This window comes from Mugil cephalus, chromosome 11 (assembly GCF_022458985.1).
Source record: "Mugil cephalus isolate CIBA_MC_2020 chromosome 11, CIBA_Mcephalus_1.1, whole genome shotgun sequence".
NCBI lineage: Eukaryota > Metazoa > Chordata > Actinopteri > Mugiliformes > Mugilidae > Mugil > Mugil cephalus.
In genome coordinates this window covers 22,578,336-22,599,228 of record NC_061780.1, presented here as the reverse complement: position 1 = coordinate 22,599,228, position 20,893 = coordinate 22,578,336, and the positions used below count along the sequence as shown (strand labels likewise).

General features: G+C 39.7%; 1 protein-coding gene across 3 annotated transcripts in view; it reads right to left on the bottom strand.

Annotated features, from left to right (window-relative positions):
• The window catches only part of dyrk1b (dual-specificity tyrosine-(Y)-phosphorylation regulated kinase 1B), a 39,724-nt gene that overhangs the window by 13,329 nt on the left and 5,502 nt on the right, over positions 1 to 20,893 (bottom strand). The window contains exons 1-2 of one of the 3 annotated variants that reach the window (XM_047598369.1): positions 9,860 to 10,151; positions 7,929 to 9,727 (exon numbers count right to left, since the gene is read on the bottom strand). The exons of 1 other annotated variant lie outside the window; for it this stretch is intronic. In XM_047598369.1, coding sequence (XP_047454325.1) covers positions 7,929 to 8,028 — 100 coding nt within the window. In that variant the 5' untranslated portion in view covers positions 8,029 to 9,727; positions 9,860 to 10,151. Of the gene's footprint in view, positions 1 to 7,928; positions 10,152 to 20,893 lie in introns of those variants that run through there. One more of the 3 variants, XM_047598368.1, reaches the window with a different exon arrangement.

Sequence of the window (20,893 nt, the reverse complement as noted above, 5' to 3'; positions counted from 1 at the left end):
GGACAAGATCTTGATCAGGACATTCCTACGTGTAGCACATGGACGTATACGAGCTTTTTTTTATATTATTCCATATTTTGTTATGTATCTTCTTTTGATTTATGCCTTAAGGTCGACTCCAAGCGGTTTTCAATCACAGTTTGTATAAATATGGAAACAAAACGGGCAAACTGACTCAATTTCCCCGTCAGATACAGGAATAAACACATTTTTATCACATCTCAATCACGGTGACGCTCCACGAGGAGGTCGCGCTGGCTTAGTGGGACGCTTAATGGAGCCGAGCCATCATTTAGACACATGTCCTTGCCCCAGTATGACGAGTCAAAATGTCTGCTATGAAACAAGGCGAGAGGTCCAGCAGCTGACCACATTTATTCCCCCCTAGTTCATTTACCAAGGAGAGAGACAAAGGCCCCGACGTTCTCGCTGTTCTACGATTATTAAGAGACTAGTAAAGGGAAAATGTAGTTTAAAAACCAGGCACCTCTTTATAGAAAACAATTAAAGGCATCAAACTCTTGTGTCTAATAGTTGCTGCTTTGCTGGTCAAAAGAAATAAAACATATGGGGTTAAACGACAGTAGGGTCTACGTTAAATAAAATGGTCAAAGCGAGAGTTTAAAAAGGAAAAAAGTGCAGTTTTCAATCACAAACCGGCGAAGCGCCGAGAGCCGACCACATATTGTGCGGGCTGACAATATTACATGTCCGAGCAGCTGAAGCGGTCTATCCTGGGCCTACGGGAAAAGGCCAACCTTAGACTTACATAAGGAGGGGAAACCCAAATATATTCTCCCCCTGCACCATCACTAAACGCACGACGTTCACGTTCCCGGCGAATTAGTAAGAGCGACCCTTTTTAAATTACAGTATCTCAGGACGAACGTCTCTCTGAGAATCTAATTTTATCTGCAAACGAACAAATAAATAGACAAATAAATAAATAAAAACAGCTTTTGTGTTTGACTGTATGTGTTTAACGGTGCTGCGTGATAAAGTAATCCAATCACAGCCGCCGGAAACCCCGGCCTCGCTTTATGGATATGATGCTGCTTTGAGAGACGGAGAGACTAGCAGAGAGAGATCAACACCATCCCTTTAAGAGACTAAGAGGCAGTCACAACACTTCCTCAATCTCGCACCCCCTACCTGCGCTGCCATTGGTCGAGGCCCCCACTTTCTCCGTCAGCTGATTTGCTGTTGGTATCTAAGGGCTGGCTGGCCAGCGCTCTATAAATAAACCCAGTGCTGTCTCAGCAACCAGACTACAATACTCATTAGCTACTTCTCCTTCTCCTCTTTTGCTTCTCTCTCTCGCTAAAGCAAGTAGCTTCCAATAGCAGGGCCTGGTTCCCAGCAACAGAGCGCACTCTCCCCTAGCAACTAACCCGCCGCTTCCTCCTCCTCCTCCTCCTCCTCCCTCTTTCTTTCATCATCCGCTCCATCTCAAAAGATCTATCCCCTCTTCTTCTTCTGCTTATCCGTCCATTCATCCCTCCCTCCCTCCCTCGCTCCTGTGTTTTCTCCTTCCTGACGTCAGTCGGAGGTTCGCTCGCTTGCGTCTCGCTCGCAGAGAGACGTCTTCGGCTTTTTTTATTTATTTTTTCTGTTTCGTCGCTTCATCAGCGTCGTGTTGCTGCACAATGATGTAACATTTTTTTTTTTTTTTTTTTTTATGAAGGCGACAATGATGGTTGGGGAGTCACTCCACGCGGCGATACACAACACATGCACGTACAGTACACAAACCGCCACCGTGAATCAACAATTGTGAAACGCGGAGGAAAGGTCCTCTTATTAGAGGTGCACCCGGTTACCACCATAGACTGTATAAAAATACAATACACATCATGGTCTTCCTTGCATTGGCTAAACTGATGCTATTTATTCCCGGATACGGGCGGCGCCATCTTGAGATTTTGGAGTCTGATCAGTGGAGCCACGATATCGATGACCCGACCACACTTCCTCCTCAATCACTCGTTTTCATTTAATTAATACTAGACTCTGCTCTTCCTCCACCAGTCACAAGGAAATGTTTGATTATACACTACTTATTTTAAAAAAATAGTTTTTACAACTCCCCCACGCTTTAAGGAGCAACTTGTAAACGGCATTATGTCAAATCCTGCTTCTATAAAGTCAAATAATTAAAACAAAACTAAAATTTATTCTAGTTCGGCCCTGTCTTCAGTCTGAATAGTCTCAGTTTTGAGAATATATATTTCTGAAGGATGAAATTTTGATTTTGAAATCTAAATCAGAGGTTCCATTACATTATTTTCCAAATTAAGGCGTTAAGTTAAAGTTTAAGATTCACTAAATCCCATTGAGTCTCACAAATAAATATGGAGGGATCAGAGGGACCCATATGTAATGGATTTAGTGTCCTATGAATATATATATTATATTAAATCAGGTGCATTTTTATTTTTTGTGTTAAATGGAAAATTTTCTTATATAGATTATTATGTGTATTATGTTTCTGTTGTCGACATTTATGAGGTAATGAAAAGATACGGTGAGCAGAGTTATTATTACATGATGCACAAGCGACAAGCTTCACATCTGTCATTTGCGAAATGCACTAAATTACTGGACCCATCTGCATATTATGACGAAGAAGTGAGAAAAGAACGGCTCTGTTTTCATTGATTTAGTCAGAAAATGTCCGCGCTGTTCATTAACTGCACGATCCAGCAAAACTGGGAAGGCTACGCAATCATATACCATAATTTCATAATTGGAGCAACCCAACATTTTTCAGTAATGCACGAGCAGCGATTATCATTCATTCATTTCAGACTGACATTAAAGTTCTTATCAAAGTACGTACGTGTAGGATGAATCATTAGAATCGATTATTTTTTCTTAACCACCAATCGTAACCAGCTACAGTTTTGGTAAGTAAGTTAGGACATCTATGACTTTTATAGGGACGTCCCTTCAGCCGGGTCCAAATATTTGATGGTTATTTATTTTAGGTCGGTTATGAACCAAAACCACATCCCTGCAGCGTCGTCTCCTTCTGTTTAAAAGGTGGTTGACTGGCGCCAAAGCTGCCAAAGTAAAACGAAGAAGAACCAAAATCACACGACTAAACATGTCTGCCGTGTGGAAGTACTTTGGAAAATAAAGTCAGTCAGACAGAAATTAGTAAATTATTTAACGTGGATGTTTCATGAGGGAGTAATAGGACATCGTCTACTACTAATACTGAGTATTAAAAGATCGGCCCCTACAATTTAACAATTGATTTTTCACATAAATCCAGAAAAGGACTTAAGAAGCTAAGGAGAAGTTAGAAATTATAACGGATGACTAACGAAATAAAACAAGGCCACTGAAGAAAACTGTCTAAAAGGTGATCAATACTACCAAGTATGAGCACAACAACAGCGCTCAGCCATGATAACAATCAAAACGGAGACATGTTCTGACTCAAAGATATGCAAATACTATGACACAGAAAGTCCAAACAATCCCAGCACAACAGCAAAAGACCGAAATAAGCGTGTTCCTACTGTACATAACCAGAAACGGTCTCACAAATCGGCAATGAACCCAAACAAACTGCCAAAGTTGTTGCAAGATGGAAGCTGAGGTGTCGGTAGAGCCGCACGATTAAGATCAAAATGATAATCGCGAGTATTCAACGTGTTAGAGCAAACATCCGTATTTTTATTGCACTACTGTTAAACGAACTTTATTCAAAGAGTGCAAAATTAATCTCTAAATTAGAATAAATGCTTAATAATAAAAATAAAATATACACAAATGGGCACGGACGTAGATTAAGTGAAGCAGCGCTAGCTTCATACTCCTTGTATGTTGGTTGGTTTGCGATGATTTTTTTTGTTTTTTAAAACTTTGCATACAACTTTCTCTTCTTTCACGTCACTCCCTAAATCCCTAAATCTTTTAAAACAAGTCCTGGCAATGGACGTGGATTCCTTTCAAGGAACTAGCTGCAAGGTGTGTTCGGTTGTCGTTTAGGCAGCTTAACGAAGCCTTAATCACGTGTGCGCCCCCTGGTGGTTGGCTGACTACTGCTTGATTAGATATATAGCAGAGCCTGCATTTTAAATTCAAATATCTTGATCACGATTAAAATTTGATTAATTGTGCAGCCTTGACCCGAATCTAATAAAAAATGGAACTAAACTAAAGAACTAAAAGGTGGTGGCGAAGAGTCCTAAAAACCTACTCCAGTTCTACTCCAGTTGAAGGAGGAATGGGAGACAAGTTCTGCAACGTACTTATTTTAAGCATCAAATACTGCGACTGTGTTCCGATAAACTCCAGTAAAGTTAACGAAACAATATAATGGAATAATAACGGAAATGTTTACTGGGATGAACTGTCTGAAACTGAGAAAAACGTTTAGATATATTCGGTGAAGGTGTGGGCAGACGTCTGACTTGGATGTTCCTGTGTAAACAAGCGAATTAGTGTCATTGTTTCCGACTCAGCTGGTGCACGTGTCTAAGTGCAACGCATCACTTCTCCACCACCATGGGACAAAAAACAAATCACCTTAATCAATCATTTTGTCAGTATCAAAAAAATAAATAAATAAATAAAAATCAATGGACGCTAGGTAAGAAGCTAACGAACGCTAGCGCCTTTCTGCTAACACTAAAATGTAGATGTTAAACTCGTTACACGTACACAAACATGTATTTTTTGTTACAAACTGAAAGGCTGTGATTAGGCTGTGAATAAAAGAGAAAATTCCCTTAGACTAAATTAAAATATATTGACGTTGCATCCACCTCTGCTATTTCTGAAAACATATCATTTCCACTTTTTTGGTTATCACTATTTAACCAACACGCCCAAACTTCTTGATATCTCATTTGGTTTCCAGGATATTGCCCAACGAAATCTCATTTGGTTCTTCAGCTTTATTCCGAAGAAAAACATGCTCGTACAAAAGCAGACACTCCTTTCTACTTGAGGCTGCAGTAGAATCGTGGTGGTGATCAGCTGGAGCCCTGCAATATTTTGGCAGTGGTAACGGAAATGTATTTGAATGATACATGGGCTTGGTTGTGTTTTGTCCATACACGTCAAGATAAAATGCATCACCACAAAAGCTGTGGAAGACACCGCCACCCTTAAGTCTTATTTATTGTTCCACACTTAGCTACTGAATTCAACAATTAAAGGATTATCTTATCTTAAGAGTGTTATTCTAAGGCCTAAAACATTTTTCTATTGAAATGCTTTGCCACTTTGGTTAGCCATGTTGAGCCAGAGGCCTACACGTTCCTACTCGAGGTTTTAATTATTGGCGATTGAACTGCTTCTTTCTTTTGAACAAAAAAAATGTACATGTGTTCAAATTAAACTGGTTCTCACAGTAGAAATAGACGACTGGGGAGACGTCTGTCACAGATGAACCTCTCAACCCTCAATTTCATCCGGTCAAAATCGGTTTCAATCAGTCAGCGTCAACTAAATTTGGGTTTTCCCCGCTATCAGACCACGGTTTTATAAATGGAACATGTCTCAGAGACTCAAGTACTTTGGTTTTTAATGAAGGACACAAACAAATTCAGGACAGGCATGTGAAATATGGAAACAGAACCATGGTCCAATACTAGATACAATCTTTTCAAGAATTTCTCAAATAGACGTTACTGAGACATTGGTCAGATGATTGATACAAATCAGACCAAAACTAATCGTATCCAAACAACCACTAAGAGTTGGACTGATATGGGCTGAAATCAAGTGGCAAGTTTATCCCAGTTCGGCCAAAAATATATAAAAAATTATGAACCACATTTGTTGGGAGGAGGAAGTTTTCTGGTAGAGGTAATGGATATATTATAAAACAAGGAAAGGTTTCTACCATTTTTTTTAAACATCCATTGGGCTGAAGTGTTAAAGACTCTAGTAATATTGGCACTACTCCTGCAAAATTCACTTGTAAGGGACTCAGCTTCAAGGCCAGGTGGTTTATTTTGGTAAAAACACATTGGGATTTAGTGGCCTAAACAAACAAATACTGCGAATTCAAGGTACCATCTCAAATACCAAAAAATGTCCCTGAGCCATTCACAACAACCACAACCACCGACAGGCAGAACCAGTCTGAAGAAAAGATTTGGTCAGCGGGAATTTCAGAAGTCACCAGAAGTATATTTCAGAGACAGAGAAAACGCCATGTACCGATAAAGATTATTTGATGTGATTGAAAGCTGGATAACAGCTACTTTTAAGTGATTGATTGATTGAATTAATTGATGCAGCTGATGTCATTAACACTAAAAATCCCAGGGCAGGTTATTTCTCTTTTAAACTTCCTTTTCTCAAATGATGCACAGAAAAAAAACAGAAAAATATACGACCACTTCGCAACCAAGCTACAGTGGAATAGACATTTAAATGCAAACCTACAGTCTGCTTGTACATGGTGGCGTGGGACAAGCACCGTTACCAAAGTAGTTCAAAGAATGAGGTGAATCCAACATAAATAAATCAGTTAACATACGGTAACGAGGTTAAACTATCTGAAACTTCAATTCACTGATTTGACAAAAGCATATTCTGCATGCATTTGCATTTGCAGCATATTCTGACCTCAGGGCAGACATGCCCTCACTTCTAATATGTCTGAAACCTATAATAGTCACTGTTGCTCAGTATAAGATTTCCTGGTAACTCATCCACAGCCTGGCTCATGCTTATTTATGTTGAGTGTTATGTTCACATGTGTTACCACATAGGTCGCCGGGGTGTTTCATTTTGTCCCAGCTTTCCAGGCCTACAACAAACACGTTTGTGGTTGTAGCAGCAACAAGTCGGCGAGAATCCCCAATGACGAACGAACGAAGCCTCCGATAAATTATATCAGGCGTCAAAATAACAAAGATCCACTCAGGTACATGGCTCAATCACACCTTTCTACACACAGATGATTTTTTTTTTTTTAAGCTACTACAGAGATCGTTAAAGTTGAACGCATTAAAAGTCAACAGTAACTTCACAGTTCTTAAGAGCGTTCTCTCATTCGGAAATCCCAACACAACTCACAACATAAATTATCAACACTGACGCGGCTTTATAGAATAATAAAGTCTGTAATGTGATGTGATAATACGTCAAGCTTTCTCTCACAGATGACAACAAATACCAAAACACAAATAACAACAACTAGTATCTAACTTACAATATAAAAGCTATGACCAATATAAGTAAATATTCATCTTGTGAACCAAAACTGGTCACAATCCACAGACTCCCAACTCATTTAACCACTACATATTATTTGAACCCATCTGTTCGCAGCCAGAACTATTTACTAGGCGTCACCATCAGGTGTTGGATGAAGCAGCACCTTTAACAGACTCAGCACAAGCTGGAATTTAAATCGCTAAATTTAAATCTGTGCCCGTGTCTAACACGGGCAGCAAAAAATAGCGTCCTGACCACATTGACGGACCACCCACTCGAGTGACGTCCTCGCGCATAAGTGGAGCTTTACCTCATTCATTCAGAGAAAACAAAAAAACACAACAACCATTTTTTTCGAATTTTTAACCGGGAAAAGGAAAAAGCACCGAAAGCAACGTCTGTTCATTGGTAATAATGAACAGATTGGGGTATGTAACCAATATAAAACTAAAGTTTTGAGAATATATAGTGTATACTTCCACTAGGCTTTGTTTTAGGTGGTTAAAATTAGTTTTCAGCTATTACATATCCAGTCTGTGTAAACTACGGACAGAAACAACTATATTAAACTCGCAAACTACATTCACACACACATTTGCCACATGCGTTACCACCGACAATAGGCTGACGCACACGTGACTACTGCGTCTCGACTACTTCTTCGAAGGGAGAGACAAGTTTGCATTGGTTTGACAGCACTGTTTGTTGGATTGTGCGTGTATTTTCATGCGTGTACTAACTCTTATTCTTGCGAAGCAGGGTTGAGGTGATCCAAGGTTCTGACTGGACCATCCTGCGTGAGGGAACAGTCTTTTCTTCCACAGAGGACGTGACAACCATGGAAAAGGCTTGGCAAATGTTCAATCCAGCAGGGAAATGATGCAGTCAATCAAAACGCTCTCAAAAATAAAAAATAAAATAAAAATCGGTAGATCTTGTCGGTGGTGGTGGTGGTGGTGGGAGGGGTCATGTAACTATCATCATGTGAGTTTTCCCAATCCCACAGCTTCCTTCAGCAGGTTACATCCAACTAAACAAATGAATCTTGAAATGGTGGGAAACCGACCAACCAATCAAAAGGCACCGTCTTCTCTGGCTTGTATTTTTTATTTTTTTCTTTATTTTCTTTTAAATAATTCTTTTGTGACTGTGGTTTCTAAGGCAACCGACCGGTGTACAGGCAGCTCGTATCTCAAGTAAAAATATAAAAGATGTAAATTCTGTCTTTCTGTGGAGTTATAGATATAGATCTCTCATATAGGGTTTCTCTGTGGATATGAGGGGTGGAGGGGAATAGAACATTTGGTTAGTCAGGTTAGCTTTTTGTTAAACTTGTTTTGGCAGTTTCATGCATTCTTTATGTGTGCTGGAAATGTGTCGCACTTGCAGTTCGCTGGTGACTGATCTCCTAGGTAGTCAAACGTAGGCCTTTATATCTTAACACCTATGCTTGTTTAGAGTTTTGAGCTAAATGTCCAGCTAAACTCCCCTTGCTTCCGATAGGTTCACTTAGTCCAGGGCAAGGTTAGCCACAAGTAAACTCTTTCTCCATCCATCTTCTCCTGTAGTAATCCACAATTTATACGGTCAGTGCAGCCTTGGACTTTCAGGTCTGCTTGTATCTCCAGGTCACCAAGACTACATGATCAGCACGGTTCAAGATGATTTTTGTATTATGCAGCATAAGATGTTTGATCTGATTTCTGCTGTTCTTAACTAGCTATATGTCCAGTCTTTGCAAACCAGGCTCGCCCAGCATACTGCCAAGTTGGGCTGAGCGAGGTGGGGGTGACAAATGGCTGGAACACAAGGAGCTGGAGGGGAGTTGGGTTTCCAACTGCCTGCTTTTACCCCATCCCTTAATGTAAAAATAGCTCCAAATACTGGTGCTTTCTTGGGGGGTGGGGGAGATGGGAGATGGGAGATGGGAGGTGGGGGGTGGGGAGGGAGGGAGGTAGGGGAGGGAGAGGACGCGTCACTGGACAGAGTAGGGCAGTGCAGAGTGGTGTTATCGCTCAGGTTAATCCTGTGACACAAACGGCCTCACGCCGGCAATGTCACCGAGCTCGGAGGCGCGTCCAAGCCACTCAGCTCGTCTTCACGCGACTGCAGCAGCCGCCGAGCGGTGAGGATGAGCCCTTTTGTAATCCAGACCAACAATGGACGTCTCCCGTGTGACAAGCAGTTGCATGAAACACGTGTAAACAAAAACCAATCCGGGGGCGATGCAACTTGTTGCCGTCACACAAGAGGTGTAGCTCCGGGCAAAAGTTTCTCTCGAAGTGGACCTTCACAGTCCAGCCAGGAGCGACTCCCAAGACCAAAGAGAAGTACCAAAACAAAACAAGCGGACGCTGCAGCTCAGCTCCACTCCCCTTTCTCTTGGAGGCAAAGCTGGGGAATGGATCGGGAGACGTCAGGAGAAGTTTGGGTGCAGTGTTTGGGGTCCAGATGCCAAATGTTTCCCGTGTGGAAGAAATGCACACGACACGACCGTCTGCATTAGAACAGCGTGACACGATCCAGGAAGAAATCAGCACTCCCGAGATTAAAAACAAAAACAAAACAAACAAACAAAAGAGAGAGAGAGAAAAAAAAACACTCAAATTAAATCACAGCTCTATTTAACTGCACCCAACCAAACAAAAAAAAAACTTCTGTGTCGCCTCACAATAACAACAAAGAAGAAACAAATCCGGAGTTCAGTTCCTGAGCTTTCTGTCAGACGCCTTTGCTTCTTGACGGGGCCTCTTCTTCCGTTTGTTTCCGCTTTCTTTTCACACTTATTGTCCTCCTACGCTCGTCGCTCTCGTAACTGGAGGGAAATTTTTTATTCCTTCAAGGTGAAACCCTTCACATGGGCGATTTCGTGTCATGTTTCTCGCCCGTCTCCCTTTCCCTGCTCCTCCGTTTGACGGAAACTGTGCTCCTCCACCACACAGCACCCCCGCCCAGAGACACGGACCGTACCATGTGCCGGCGACGAAGGGGTGCGAGGATATCGGAGCGTGTGCGAGGGAGGGGGGAGTAAAGGGGGGTAACTCGCTTCGCGCAGCCTCACACTGCGCCGGTATAAACCACGGCGACACAAACGGTACGGATACGCAATATTAGCGACGTATTTTTTTTAATTTATTTATTTCAAAAAGAGAAGAATCCCCACATCTGCCGCTAATCGAGACGACTTGACACGGTGCTACATTATCAACAGTTCGAGGGGGAGGAGGTGGAGGGGGGGCAGCAACCTTCGTTCCGGCCGCAGTAGTCTCTTCCAAGCAAACCTCTCCCGTCATGTCCATTTATAGTAACAGTGGTTTATATATACTGGAACTTTATATGCAGGCATACATGGATGGTCCTTTACTTTTAAAAAGACTATTAAAACAAATATAAATACGGTACAACTTTAATTATTATACACCCCAATACGCAAAAACTATATAATTCTTTTTTTTTTTTTTTTTAAATGTAGTTGAAAATAATGATTAGGTTCATATATGTGTTTAGGGAGAGTATTTGATTAACCATCCCTAACCGAAAAAAAAAAAAATGTTTTTCCCTTTTATAAAAACGAACCTTTATAAAAAGCAACACTTGCAAGATCAACTCGTCAATCGCGTTTATTCGGCTTATTATTATTATTATTATCATTATTATAACTGCTGTCATGCATCACACAAGTGCGTATTATTTTTCGATTTATTTGATTCAGTCTCTCAAAACCGCAACTTATTTCTTTCTTTCTCTCTTTCTTTCTTTCTTTGTGCTCGACTAGACGCAGGCAGCGCTGTGCACCCTCCGAGGTCTCTGTTGCTGCCCGACGCCATGGCAGCTGCAACGCAATTGGCTGCATAAAGTCCCGTCTCCGGCTGTAATTGGGCAGCGGACAGGCCCTTTAAGGAGGAGCGGTCGGCTTAGGTTCCCCGTGTCTTTATAAAAAAAATAAAAAAAAAAGGAAAAAAAAAAAAAAAAATTAAAAAAAAAAAAAAGGAGGACGGCAAAGGGGCAGGAGTGACGCGGAAAATAGTTTGAAGATGTCAGGTAGAAATGGTGGTGGTGGTGGGGGGAGAGTAAAGAAAAAAATATAGATATATATATATATTTAAATTATACAAAAACAGTCATAGAGAGAGTGGAGGTTTTGCAGAAGATGCACATATTAACATAAACCCATGGTCACACCGAGTCCGACTAGAGATTGTTGGACTTTCTCCTCCTCCTCCTCCTCCTCCTCTTCCTCCTCCTCCTCCTCCTCAACAACAAACCAGCCGAAGCTAAAAGTTGTTACTGTTGCTATCCGGACACATTCCTGCTAAATCGGGCACAATGCTGCCTGGGAACAGCTCAGCACAGTGTCATAAACCAGCTGACAGCTCCTTAAAGAGAAATTAACCCTCAAAATACAACTCACCCTGCACATTCAGTAATGTGTGTCACTGCTCATCAGGTCTTTTTTATTTTTTACTTTTGTTGCGTGTGATGTTTCTCCAGCTGATTCTTTTAACTGCACTGCATTTTTGGTGCACTTCAAAGACTATTGTTTAATTGCTGCAATTCACATCTTGATTTATCTTGCACAAACTACCACCTCACTGTCTACATTTTAGAATCGTAGCAATTATATTACCACTTTTTTAGCATTTTTAATTCCCATTACACACTGTATACACACATCGTCCTTATAGTTCTATTTTCTTCTGTATATTTTCTGTTCTTTTGCTGTTATTTTGTTCGTATATGGAAATTTCTTATACACATATCATATATATTTGAACTTGCACATGCATTGAGCAGTTTTCAAGATTGTTTTTGTCATATGCACAGTTAAAAAACTGCAGTTTATAATACAATGCAAGTCTCCCATAACTAAAAACACTAACAAAATAACCTACAAAGAACAAAATGCATGAGTAATCTGTTAAATAAAAACCTAAAACCTGAACTTAATAATAATCATAATAATTAATAATAATAATTGAAGGGCCTGTGCCTTATGTTACAGATACAGTCAATGTATGTGCACAAAATTGTGCAGGTTCAGAAGTCTGACAGCTTGAGTTTTTATTTTTGTTATATTGAGGTAAAAAGGTGCACATGATAATAAAAACAATAATAATAATAATAATGATAATAATAATTTAAGAACAGATTTGGTTAAGTCTGTTTAATGTTTGCAATTTTGAAAGCAAATATATTAATAAACATTTAGCAATTTACTTAATTTCTAATCAGCGATCATATAAACACCAACTAATTTAAAATTTAAAATTACATGATCATATTTAGCAGTTATAGACCTAAGACATTAGTAATTTTCTGCCCCTCAGATATAAGTAATATGAACAACGTGCACTAACGTGGTACTGACATGCATATGTATCACTATAGGTGGACAATTTAAGAAATGAATAAAAAATGCCCAGCTCAGGGTGACTCGGTTTTATCTGGTCTGAGTGGGAGCCAGGATAATGTAAATCATGTTGCAAAGGGGAAGTGCACGCCCTTCACACTGTTCCATGGGAAGACAATGCTTTTGTGCAGACTTTACACCGATTTAAACATTTGCTATATTGTCTAAACAACAACAAAAGCAATAAATAAATCAGGCAAATCTCTCTTTGCACCTAAACTAATTGAGATTTTTTTTTTGTTGTTGTTAAATTTTTTTTCCCCGACGATGCCCGACGACAAGATGCTGTCTGGGCACACATTAACAAAAAACAATAGGACAGAACTTAAGTTTACCCCGAGTCAGGTTTTCTCTATAGGCTACCGTGCACACGTCTGTTTACGATGAGGGCAAAACGTAAGAGTTTACCACATTTCCACTCTCAGCATGGGGTGCAAACCCCACAATTATCTCAGTCCCACAATTACAGACAAATGAATAATAGGTGAACAGGAACTATATGCACGCACGCGTGTGATGACGGGGCAGTCGTGTATAGTGCAAACAAAATGCTAAAATTACCACAAAAGAATTTTTTTTGTGATATATAGCATTAACACGTGGGACTAAAAATATAAAAATATGATATGATAGTATTGACCTACTTTATAAATACCAACGCAAGACACCTGCGATTTGCAGTCACGAATATATGCATGTAATAAATAAAACATTTAATGCTATGAAAGGTCTTTTTGTGCTAAACCTCATTATAAACTCAAACGCCGCGTCTGAACATTAGAACCAGCTGTCACGTTTGTCCGCTTAGAGATTTTTCAACAAAGAGGGAAAGAAAGAAGAAAAAAAAAAACATGTTTTTTAACATACTGTATTTGGCTTTATTACTGAATAAGTTAATACACTTTAGTATTTCCCCTTCCACTGAATTAAACTGTACCAAGGACTAGACAGCAGAGATTATTACAACAGCAGCAAGGAGGCAAGCAGACTTTCAGACTCACGTGCCTTGCAGCAAAATTCCACCCGGCAACTATACACTGTACCATAGCAACAGCCCTGCCATTGGTCCCCGGTGCGTTTTCAAATGACCAATGGGATGGCCAGCCGCGGGTGATGCTTGTTGCTAGGTAAACATGATGCAGAGGAAAGATAGAGGAACAGAATTACCATGCTGCTACTGCAGGGTGATTTCAGCAAAGGAGTGGAGGGGCACTTCACACTGGGAGATACTCTTCTATTTCTCAGCACTTGGCGGTGCCATAGAGACAAAATAAATAAATAAATAAAGCACAAGACGGAGAAAGAATGACACAGGCAAAAAAAAAAAAAAAAAAGAAAGAAAGAAAGAAAATAGAAGACTAACATAAAACAGGAGAGGCTGGTGCTGACAGTACATGGGTCGGACTCGGAAAAATAAACCGGTGACCAAGTTTATATTTGTTTACTCGAGCAGTTAATTTCAATTAGGAAGTTTAAATTTGTATTTTGAAGCCGTAATAAGTTCTCGTTAATGAAGAAAACAACAACAGACGCCGAAACGGGCTGAAAGGATCCGGCGCAAAAAGCGTAAACGCGACTTATAAACTGTAACTTAAGAGTTAGTTAACGGCGTCAGCGAGCTTAAAAGAGGTTTTACAATCAAGCTGCCAAACGTCATCATATCCAGCGTGTGAGAGGCAGACGTGCACATACGAGCCTCGTTTAAAACACGGTCTTTTCGATCGCAACAAACTAGTTTGCATTGAGGAAAGTATTCAAGGCAGGCTCTAATCTTTACAACAACAAAAAAATATATGTATTTTTTTATTTTACACTATAGCTCCATGAGATAAGCTCCTGGTGGTTATCTGAACAGACAAGGTCCATGCGTGCAAAGTTGTTTTTCTTCCTGAAGAATCAACAAACACGCTTACAAAACTATTCAAGATGAGCTCTAATCCATCCTAAAGATAATAAAATAATAATAGTCACCATTTTATTTTATTTTATTTTTTAATGTCAGCCGTACACTATAGCTCCATGACATAAGCTCCTTGTGACCTCATTATTCTTCCACCAAATACTCAACAAATCTACATATCAGGTCACCTACCTCAGCGTTGAGACGCTGTCGCACAATTAAGATGCCTTCTAACAGCGGCTTAATTTCAATTTAAATGAGAACGCATGCTACAATCACAATGTTTATTTAAAATCACCGGACAAATATTATTTTAAGTCACGATGCTCAGGTTCAGCAAGATCCAGCAAAAAAAAGTCCTGCATTCAGTGAAAGAAGCCAGTCCTACACTATATGCATTACTAGTGTATACGCTATACTGTTATACATACGTACAAATGTCTCCTCCCTGGCTTAACATGCTGTGTCACTGATGAAAATAAAAGGCTGGCGACTCCAAATAAATCAAAGAAGAAGTGGCCGTCCACACAAAGGGTTAACTGGCCTTTTTTTAAACTGGGAGAAAAGGGCGAGGTTGTACAATATCACTGCAATTCATATCTGACTTAAATGCGCATTTCATGCAATAGTTCGTGGCTTATGTCTTATGAGGGGGAAACTGTGCAGGATGTTAACTTCTCTCAGTTGAGCTGCTCCTTTATTTTTAATTTAGCTTCTTTCAGATTTCGTGTGACGATGAATGGCCTGAAATTAGCAGCGTGGTTTATTTTATTATTTTTCATGAAACCAGTTTCTAACAGTTGTGCTAAATGGTTAATTACCAGTGCGCAATTTTTGACTTTCTTGTTGGTGTAAAAATGTGTAATAACGAAGATAAAACTACTCAAAAAGTATAGAAAATTAACTCCAACTCAGCCACAATAATAAAATATTTCTTACATATTGATGTAAAATGTACAATTACTTTAACACATCTGTTCAATATTCTGATATAAGGCATCTTTACAGCATCTCATGGCAAATTTCTCTCCTAAGGGAGTCAATAAAGACTCATCTACTTCAATCAAATCCATTACCACTAAACCCGTCATATCATACATCATATTACTGTATATGACCAGCTTTATTCTTTGGAAAGCAAAGTTGGGTGTTTTTGTACACCATATGTCACACACAAAGGAAAAGGAGACACAAACGTCTGTGAAGGTCCTCAGTTATCCAGGTCAAACAACTCTTCAGGAAGCTCTACACGTCCAGTTGTCTTTATTAATCAGTCGAATATAAGCGTGCCATGTGAACGTTAGGGCTGACGGCTTTGAACTGTTTCAGAATAATGTTGCTGTGTGTGTTGTGGTCGTCTTTCTTTCTGCCGCTGTGTGCAGCCTCCCGGACTAAAGGTTTAAGAGACGGGACAATTAACCTGATTGAGTAACCAATCCTCAGTCTGGGGCAGGAAACCTGGAAACCAAGCAGACAAAAGGGACGAGCTGCTGCTGCTGCTGTAAGGTTGGTTCTGGTTCTGGTTCTGGTTCAAGACGTCCAATGGACAACGTCTGATAAGGAGTCGAGCTGCTCTTGTAGAGTAGTGTAAGTACAGATGCACTTGTTATGTAAAATATTCAGTAGGACTGTTGCAAACAGGGCACTGGCCAATCAGTTGCTGCTGTATAAGGTCGTGTTTGCCGGCCATGGACTCGGCTATTAGCTGCTAGCCAGCGTTAGCATGGTGGTGGTGAAGACTACTTACTGGACCTCCACAAATGTTGAACTGTGTGGTATCCTGCCTGGGATTTGTGGCTCTTACAGACCTAGGCGGCATTGTCGGATGACGTTACAATGCAAATTATAGCTAAAATAACAAAATGTGCATTATTGGAAACCACTCTCATTTTTATTACATTTACACCATACGTCACATTTTAGATAAAGTATTAACAACAGTGCAACTATACAATATCTTTAGCTTGATAGCATAATTGCCCAAGTCATATTTGAAAGTTTTCGGAAAAAGAAAGAAAAAATAATAATTTTTAGCAAGCACACTGGTATTTTATTCATATTGCAACAGTAAGTCAAAAAATGACTTAGGTAATTATGCTATTAGGCTAACCATATACTGTAAGACTCATGGGAGTGGAGAGCAGAATGAATAAAGAAGGAGATCATCAATAATATAATATACAATATGTTTCATACATACATATGGTGAACTCTTATGGAGTGGAGAGGACAAACACTGTTTTTTTTTGTTTTTTTTTTTGTGTGCAATAAATTATTTTTCCAACAATTACAATGACAAATACCATCCAGAATATGACATCTGTAAGGGAATGTAATGGGGTAAATATTGGACCATTGGCACCACTACATGTTTGACAGTTTTAATTAGAAGATTTTAGAGGTAATAGATAAATGCAAAAAACTGGGGTTTTCACAAGCTACCAGTATGTAAATGAGCTCCACCTTTACCATTTGGCGAAAGACTAGGATTAAAAAATTATTTTCTCTTAGTTTGGGGAAATCTCCTTGGTAATTGTGTGGTAGTTGTGGGTTTTTAACCAGCAAATTATGGACAGCTAGTAGAATGCTAGTAGATGTGAATAAGGCTGTGAATGGGCAGTGATCATGTCTGTACACTAGCTTGCCAGTTCATTAGGAACACCAGTGAAAACGAATGTATTTTAATGCAACAATCCTGCATTCAATCTTCATTACAAGCTTTAATACAGTTTAACAGCATCATAAATAAAATCCTCCAAATGATCACACAGTTTAATTACCACCTTTCTTACAGTTTTAACATTATCTGAACACTGTGATTGTCAAGAAAGAGGATTTAATGGGGGATCGTTCATTTTCGCGTGTGTATGCAGAACTAGTTGAAAGTTTCATTGAATGCTTTTTTTCTATTTTTATTATTTTCAACTTTGTACATTAATACTTTTGACGTCAAAACTATACAGGAACACGTATTAAATTATGTAGTCCTGGTACAGATTAACGGTTGTACCGACCGTGACGCTTTAAACAGGAAGTCGACTAGTCAATGATCACATGAAAATAAAAACATAGACGCCTCCTAAAAGACAGTGGGTGAGGAGCCCAGAGGGTCATCGCAGCAAACGAGCAGCAGTTAATCTAATATGTGGAAATACTTCACTTAAGATGAACCCCATACTATCGTGGCATGCAGAATATGTACGTAAATCCTCAAATACAATAGCACTTGCTAATGTTAGCAAAGGAACGGCCCAAATCCATTGAACTAACTGAGAGAAAGAGGCTGCAAATCAACAATTTGCTGGTAAATTTAATTGTCTTACGTTATTAGACCATTAGATGCTATAGACGGAAAAGGATTCTGAGATATGCCACATTTTTGTTTTAATCCCAGCTACGTTCTATTATCTTACATCATGCTGTGAAGTACTATTAAATGTTACCGACGGTGCCGATCTATATAAGCTAAACATATCTGCAGCACACAGTATTGATGTCTTTATGTTCAGTTTTGTGTTCTATTAGTTGACAATGTTAACAAAGTTTTCGACCGTGTTTGTTTTTTTTGTTTGTTTGTTTTTTTGCTGAGCAACTGACTGTGTTTATGGTGTTGACGTTTTGTACAGCCGACAGCAGCCCGTGTTCAAGCTTCAATAACCTTGCAGAAAAGCCTCCGTCGCTTCTCTTTACAACATGTATTCAGGTCAAAGTATTACTTTCTACTGTGTTCCAATCAGTGGCGTCATCAACTAGTCAACTTTTAAAACTCTAAAGTCATTCAACCCCTCGTCCAGATGCTGCAAAACAGGCCCCGACAAGGACATTACCACCCAGATGTTTCATGTTGTTTCATCTCCCGACATGAGCCTCTTATTTAAGCCAAATAATTCTACTTTGGCTTCATTGATGAACAACACATTTTCCCAATAGTGTTCCGCCCACATGATGTTCAGCAAATTGCAGACTGACAAACATTTTTATTTTTACAGAGCAGTGTCTTTGTCCTTGCCTCTCTGTCACGTAACCCATGGTTGTCCAGCGTTCTCCTGACGGTGGATTCACAAACATTTACATTAGTCAATGCGAGAGGGGCCTTTACTTTGCTTCGAATTTACCCTGGATTCCTTCGTGATCTCTCAGGCCATTATGGGTTTTGCTTAGTTCTGGAGTGATCTCGGTTGGTCGATCACTCATGTGGATGAACCAACAGTCTCCTCCATTTGTGGATTTGAGATTCCAAACTCTTTAGAGATGTTTTTGGAACGTTTTCCAGTGGATGAAGTTTTTTCTGTTATTTTGTGTTAACAACACAGTGCACCGAACGAGACCTGAGCTTTATTGCATTCTTTGGCAACACTTCTCAGCGGATGGACTCTAATTTGACCTTGAAATTAAGTTGTAATCCTAGATGTGCACTGACTTTTATAGCGATATGTAATACTGGCTCATTTTCCAGAATAAACAAACAGACAAGTATAATATTTCTGTTTCACTTGTTGACAGAAAATGGACAGTGACAGACATATAGAATAGCTTCGATCAGATAGTGAAAGATAGATGTGGTGCAAAATCAGCGATTGAAAGTTAAAGATTGTGAAACACATAGAAAGACGTAACGTAGACTGAACAGAAAACAAAATGGAAGTCAGCAGTAGATTGTACCTAAATGTAATGATGAGGGTTACAGGGTCATTTTTTTATTAACTGAAATGGAGAAGAGTCCTGCTATACTTGGCTAGCTGCACTATACTATGGATAAAGTTCCCACCAATGGGAACTGATGCCGGGGTAGGCTCACCACCAATAACTTGTGCTCTACTGATACCCAACATACAAAAGCGGTACCACTCCATTGTAGCGATAATATGCTAAAATGCACCAGTCAGAAAGGGAAGCAGAAAGAGAGCCTATCAAACAAACAGACGTTCTAATCTTACAAACAGAGCTGTTTGCTATGAACATAATTATTGACTACAACAAGTTCCACATGCCCCCACAATTAGGCGTGTCCTGATCAGCATTTTTTTAAATGATCGAATTGGATCAGTATTCGAAATTTCTTATTCCTCTTTCAGTTTAATGGTGGTTGGCTAGGATAAAAAAAATCAAAGACGACGACATTTAAGTGACTGAACATGTCTGCTGTGTAGATGCACTTTTCTCTGGAAAATGAAGACAGACAGAAATTTGTAAATTAAACTATGTGGATACTTTCCTGGAAAAATCACAGAAATGTTAGTAAACTATCTGCTGCCATGTTTGGTTAGTCTAATGGTTACAGAAGTCCTAACTAGTTATAAAGTCACACCAAACAGTGAAAGGGAATATGGACGAAAGAAAAGTTCAAATTCTTTACCCCAAATCTTGAAAAAAGAAAGAGAACATGATGTGGCATCAAGGTGATTGACAGCTTGTCAACTAAAAAAAAACATGCCAAAGTAAGTTCCGTGGGGGGAAAAGTTGTCCATCGATAGTTAGCATTAACAAAATCTGAATCCGTAATTGTGCGTGCTTTTGAAAAAACAACTGCAGTGTATAATCCAGTATTAACTCAATTATATGGTGCAGTAATAACCAAAGCAAACATGAATGGGTCTAGCAGAAGCATAAATCCACTCTCGCACAGCACTCGGACTGATCAACCTATGGCTCCGCCCATATCCCTGTAATTCTAGCCTCAGTTTGCCCACTGGGAGGAAGTGGAGAGGCGTCGTCCATATTTTCCTACAGTCTATGGGACACAGCGAAGAGCAGAGTTCTTAAGAAGTAACATAAGAAGATAAAGTGAACAGGGACGACTTTCTACCAGTTGCCTTCTGATTTCATCAAAAGCCTTTTTGTCAAGGAAAGAAGTGGGTCCCTTTAAGTGCGTTTAAGGGGCTCACCTGACGGAAACCTATTCTGACAATCAGAGGCAGGTTAAAACTACCATTCCATATGATCTGCCCCCTATATGGAGGTAAGTTGAGTGCTAAGTAAAGTGAGCAGGGTCAGCATCATCCCCTTGGGCTCAACACTGTTCAAAACACATCCTCAGCATCCAAGAAGAGCTTTGGAAGGTAATGGTGGTGTTAAAAAAGACAGATCAAAAAGGTATGGTGAAAGGTAGAAGAGATGTTGATTCACAAAAATTCCTCAAAACACAAACAAGTTCCATCAGTTCAGCCTCCTGAACTTAGAAGCAAAGACTTTCTTCAGCATTGTAGCCTCAAGACTCTCAGCTTCGTTGCAGAATAACAACTTCTTCAACACTCCAGTTCAGAAGCCATTGATAAGTGGTTGGGGCGTGCCATCATCATGTGGCACCAGTTGCAGACAACCAAAGAAGAAAAGAAAGACCTGGGCAATCAAAGAAAACCTTTGACATTGCCCCACTGTGGAATAAATAAAGGATT